This window comes from Pelobates fuscus, chromosome 3, assembly GCF_036172605.1.
Source record: "Pelobates fuscus isolate aPelFus1 chromosome 3, aPelFus1.pri, whole genome shotgun sequence".
Classification (NCBI taxonomy): domain Eukaryota; kingdom Metazoa; phylum Chordata; class Amphibia; order Anura; family Pelobatidae; genus Pelobates; species Pelobates fuscus.
In genome coordinates this window covers 297,185,083-297,191,082 of record NC_086319.1, presented here as the reverse complement: position 1 = coordinate 297,191,082, position 6,000 = coordinate 297,185,083, and the positions used below count along the sequence as shown (strand labels likewise).

The window sequence follows — 6,000 nt, the reverse complement described above, 5'->3', positions numbered from 1 at the left end:
TGTAAATAGTTTGAGATGTGTATATACTATGAATTGCTCCTATGTGTACTATAGGTGATTTTACGGAGAGATCATCAATTTGTCAGCAATAGTGATTCCTTTCTTCTATTTTTGGATGAATTTAATATAGTTAGTGTACAATAAATGAAATTTTGCATATTGATATACTGATTCTGTTTGCTCATGCACATTTGATGCATTTTTGAGTGCGGTATTAATATTCATATTTCTGAAGTGTGTATATGTTGGAAATTAAATGTTAACTTTACATTCCCTGCTAATTCTAATCAATGTAGCACAATTTGCTGTAAGACCATATGGTGAAAGGAAGCAGATGCCCTAAACCAACATGGCGGCCCCGGCTTTCCGTACACTGTCTTGCCCTTCTCCAACATGGCGGCACGTCCGCCGCTTCTAGCATCCCTCCTGGCTTCCGCTAGCTGCAACTTGGTTCCGCTATCCAGTGTCAGTCCCCTGGGCCCCGGACGATGTGACCCGGCCAGGGCCCGGGATGCTGTTACTTGGCTGCGGCCTCCCTCTGGACATGGAGAGCCAGGCCCTGGTAATCCGGATCCGCATCCCCGATGGAGGCGCCTTTGACTGGACCGTACAGCCGGCCACTACCCTCTTATTCCGGGACATCCTGGTGAGACAGGCTGCTCTGGCCTCACAAAACTTTTTATTGACGCAACGGTGACGTCACACGTCCCAATGTTTACATATCCCTGAACCCATTGGTCCTCAATGTTGTCCCATGACATATTGTCTCAGGGTTATTTACTAAATCAGAGATTGTTGACAATTGGCTTGGGAATTGCAAGTTTTGCCCCAAACAGCCAACATTGAAGAATAGCTCAGTTTGAGATTGTCAATTCAAATATGACAAAATATGACCTAAAATTAACAAATTGCCTGGTCAATTCCTGGTTTAGTCACTAGCTGTGTGTGGAAATGAACTCATGTGATGAGAAGTGCTTGTTATGATTGGTAAGACCTATCAGTACAAGTGATTTGCCTACCAATGTTTGTGTTTATATTATTTTAATAGCTATTACAAATTGATTTATTACACGGTAGTACATGATACGGTATCAGTTAAATTCTCTGATAGCATCAATGGTGTTACCTCGTCTACTCGTTGAAAGAATGGATACTACAGGCCTAATTGGAAAGGTCATCCCTAATTTCTTTATGGTAGGTATTGGTTGTGAGGCTGGCGGTAGTGCAGTCACCTAAATAAAGCTTATAGTTCCATGCTGTTCTGTAACTCACTCACAAACATCATGGCACGGTGATGCAATTAGGGTCTTCCTATTTGAAGTGTGAGATAATCTGAGTAATTTCAGAAAACAGGTAAAAGTGCCAGACTTTGGGCTATCGACTAAACTGTGAATTGTGGAAAAAATAACCAAAGAATTGCACATTTTAGGCCAAACCTAAACTGGAAACAATCTCCTACTCCGCCATCATCCAGCTTGTCTATTTTGGCCTAAAATTTGTAGTTCCCTTGTCATTTCAACACATTTACCCTTTTAGTGACTAACCCCAGCTAGTAGTAAATTCAGAGATCAGTTCTATACTGCAATTACTTTTTTGACAGACTGCGGTTTAAAGTGCTAATGGCATTCTTGAGGTTTTCAAAAAGGAAGAATATTTTTTAAAAACACAGATTTGTTTGCAAAAATAATTTGTATTATGTACTTGTTAGACAATGGCACAATGCAGAACTTTAATGAGTTCTCTTTATATATTGCCATTTCCAATCAAGCATCATTGTCAGCTGATGGGAAAAGGCAACGTCTTGTACAAGAGAAGTCCTAGATCACCATTTTGTACACTTAGAAAGATGTTGCAGCTTCTGGTAGTTTCTGCCAATAACTGAAGAGGGGATAAGATAAGTACATCTACCTTCCACTTCACCCCTCAGTAGCTACCAAGCATTGGACATCTAACCGGATTTCGGCGTCTTTGCAGATTGTGGTATTGTCACTGGTGGGGTCTTTCTTGCAGTCTGTGAGAGGCAATTGAGATTTTCTCCCGCTGAGTGTTCTATTAGGCAGCCATCAGAAATAAAATTTTGGATCAAAAACAAAATACCAATATTCTCATGTTTTCCAGAAAGGGTAGATGGAAAGACTATATGCTCTGACTTTCAGAAGGATCACGGTGTATTTTCACAAAGTTGCTGTCTCTCTAAATTGCTCTAATTTTATTTATTTTTCCCTCTTTAGGATGTAATTGGGCAGGTGCTCCCAGATGCAACAACCACAGCATTTGAATGTGAGTATTGCTTATCATGGTACCCAATAACAAGAAGTATTGTTTTTTTACTTTGCCGATATCTGTTATTCAAACTCTTTGAAATATTATTGCATTTTAAACCAAAGCTATGTCTTGCGTGTTACAGTTATACTTCACAACAACATTAAAGGGACACTAAAGGCACCCAGACCACTTCAGCTCATTGAAGTGGTCAGGGTGCAGTGTCCCAGGCCTCTTAAACCCTGCAATTGTTATCATTGCAGTTTGTGATAAACTGCAATAAATTACCTTGCAGGGTTAACTCCACCTCTAGTGACTGTCTACCAGACAGCCACTAAGGGGGCTTCCGGGTAATTTGACGACTATTGGTCACCAAACTGACGCTTTGCATAAGTAATCCAGGGTTACCCAAAACCCCATAGGAAAACATTATACAATGGTTTCCTATGGGGCAAGGCCTAATGCGATTTCTGCGCATTAAGTCCCCTAGGCCGGAGACATTGGTGGAGGAGTGGAGGCAGAACCTGAACTAGCCCTGAGGGACTGGAATCAGGCAAGTGTTAAAAAGGAGTTTTTAACCCCTTCAGCAACTCGGGGGAGAGGGCGGTACAGAGGGGGACATTGTAGGGAGCTCTAGTGCTAGGAAAACAACTTTTGTTTTCATAGCACTATAGTTTCCCTTTAAATAAAATAAGGGATAATTTTTAGTCTTGCATTGAGGAGCACATTATATTGTCCTGTTAATCTTCTTCGGAAAAATGTTTGCTTGATATACAATCAAGTCTAAAATTTTAGTAATGAATGATATTCATGGAAAATTAGTACTATTTTGTTGATTTTATTTATACGTTTCATAAACACTAGATAAAAAACAATCTGGAGTTGTAGACCGTTCTGTAGGTTGCCTGCTTTAAAATTAGTCCATTTAATATGATGTTTGATATCTCTCTACATTAAAATAATAAAATTAAATTGTTCTACTAGTTAGGTTTTCACTACACTGGCCGATTCCTTGTGCATTCTTTCGATTCTGCTGTCAAAAATGTTGTGGTGTTCATCTCACTGATTCCATTTCTGTTTGTGATTGTTTTGATACATGTTTATTTAACTCATAACGATCAGTGCAAGAATTCCGATTTCACATACACAGCCTGCTTTACAAACAATACAGTACAGGAAATAGGAGCTGTGTAGCCATGACTAGTGTGTTGGAATGCTCACTCTGGCCGACAGGAGTATAATTACCAACTATAGATATTCCATTTTAAATTAGTTTATTTATTTAGTGCCTGAGTTTAGAGCATATGTCGATACACAATACAATATGCAAGATATTTGCCAAGTTAACTTAATCATTTTAAGTTGATGACATACTATTTTGAGTTGCAACTGCAAGTTGATCTAAAGCTGACTATTTTTCAAGTTTACAAAGTAGCACTACTATGCTTATTGCACTATTTTGTAATGTTTAGTGCAATTCAATGTACGTAATTGTACTTTGAGTTGCACAAAACAGTACAAAATAGTGCAATAAGCATAGTAGTGCTACTTAAAAATTCTGACTTTTGGTTGCAATATATGCATTGTTGTATGTTTTGGGGAAAACAAAGATCAATAAAACACATTTACCAAATACACTGATTTGATGCACAAAGAGAGAAAAAAAATAAATTACCTGCAATATTTCAAAAGATACATTTTGTGAGGCCAAGGCAATAGGAACTATAACAAACGCAAAGGAACTGCTATGTTGAATGTCGATTTATTTTTATATATATATATGCACACACACCACCCCACACCCCACCCCACCCCTATGGAGTATACAAATGAATTCCATTAAAAAATATATATATATATTTCAAATGTTTCCCCTCCCCCACCCCCTGTATAGTATCAGTAATATCTACATTTCCTATTATATGCATTCGTTTCCTGGGTTGGTAGTAACGCTGAAGTTGCACTGGAGAGGAATTGGTGCTAAAACAGCAACTTGACTTTTTCCTCCAACTTAGTTTATTGAGTCTAGAAATAATTCAGCTGAACTCATGGAAGCACCTACTACACTTTTATTAGAAGTTTAAATGAAGTGTTAGATATCTGCACCTGTTTTTGTTTGTGACCATTCATGTAAAGTGACTGTTCTATTTTAATAACTTTAACCCCTTAAGGACCAAACTTCTGGAATAAAAGGGAATCATGACATGTCACACACGTCATGTGTCCTTAAGGGGTTAAAAGCGTAAACTCTTTTTTCTACTCTTGTTTTTGTGCTGAGAAAACAAGAAATACATATATTTCTAACCTGTCTCTGTGTCAGTAGGGGGTAAACCAACAAGGGACTGCACCGGATCTGAAAAGTAATTGTTTGTGGGTTTTCACTATATTTCTGGAAAAGCTTCTGCTGGGCTCCACTGTAAATAAAGTTTAAGTGAAATTATAATGCTATTCAACATATCCTCCACCCTCTGGCATATGTCTTTGAGTTTAGTTTTTGTAAAAAACACACATTTGTTTTGTAGATGAAGATGAGGATGGTGACAGAATAACGGTTAGAAGTGATGAAGAGATGAAGGCTATGCTGTCGTATGTATGTATTTCCTTCTAGCTGTATCCCTATTATAACTTTTTCTCGTGTTTTTTTTTTTTTTTTTTTTTTTTTTTACACACACAATAAATCGGAGTGTTTGGTGCCACTCTCTAATTTCACTTAGTAACATATTTTTGGTAATCTATTCATTCACACTAACTTTTGGAATACTCTGCCTGTTAATTTTGATGAAATCACAGACTGTGTTTGTAGTCGGCTGTCTTGTATTTGAAATCTTTTGACTTGCTTTCCTGTATAAAACTCTCTGTTAAAGTGGGCCTGTTATTCATGAAATGTGTAGATGACAGAATGAGTTTTGGGTAAGTATACAGATTTAAACTAAATCTTGTGCTTGTGAAATTGTCAGGAAATGAATGATTTAATCAAAAGGTATAATTACCTGAATATTGCCCCCGTGTATCTTATATACGTGGCAACTGTATGTTGGCACCTATTTAAAAAGGACGAGTAAAACTTCTTCTATAAACCCCTGTGGTTTCATTTATAAAAAGTCGCAAATGCACAAATAAAAAACTGCTGCAGCTTTAGCAGCTTTAATAAGCTCACCAGGTGTCTCCATTCGTGTTTTTAATGAATGGGGCTGCTTCTGTACAAGCCTGTAGCTACGTATGTCCATTTATGAAATAAGCTCTTGAAGACTGTCAAGAGTAGTGAGGTTTGTATAGTGTGTACACTCTTACAAGCACTTGCACAGGCAGAGGGAAGACCCATATCAATGCACATAGGTTGGTTTAATAACTGCAGCAATTTATGAAAATCACTGGAGCTGTAAGCCATGAGAGGCAGTAGAACTGGATAGAGAAACTACTTGCATCATGTTCTATGCAAGAAACATAGATTTTGCTGGAGCATGGAGTGTTTAAGGGATGAAATAGTTGTAAAAGGAAGCAGTTTGTTGAAAAAGTTGAAGGATGGAAGACTGCGAGGCAATTTTTGTAATTATGTTGCATTATCAAAGCAAACATTCATTTAATTGACTACTGACATATATGCACCCCTATCACAGACCGTGCAGTAATCACTCACTACATTTTGTCTCTACCCATCTTGCACCATTCTTTTGTTCCAGCCTGTTTGTCCAGCTACCTATATCTGCTTTTATTGCCAGTCTAGCCATAATTCCTGCC

General features: G+C 37.9%; 1 protein-coding gene across 2 annotated transcripts in view; it reads left to right on the top strand.

Moving 5' to 3' along the window:
- Positions 1-385: 385 nt before the first annotated feature.
- The window catches only part of MAP2K5 (mitogen-activated protein kinase kinase 5), a 102,090-nt gene continuing 96,475 nt past the window's right edge, over positions 386-6,000 (top strand). The window contains exons 1-3 of one of the 2 annotated variants that reach the window (XM_063448744.1): positions 386-646; positions 2,232-2,280; positions 4,785-4,852. In XM_063448744.1, the coding sequence (XP_063304814.1) occupies positions 512-646; positions 2,232-2,280; positions 4,785-4,852 (252 nt within the window). In that variant the 5' untranslated portion in view covers positions 386-511. Of the gene's footprint in view, positions 647-2,231; positions 2,281-4,784; positions 4,853-6,000 lie in introns of those variants that run through there. The other variant, XM_063448745.1, reaches the window with a different exon arrangement.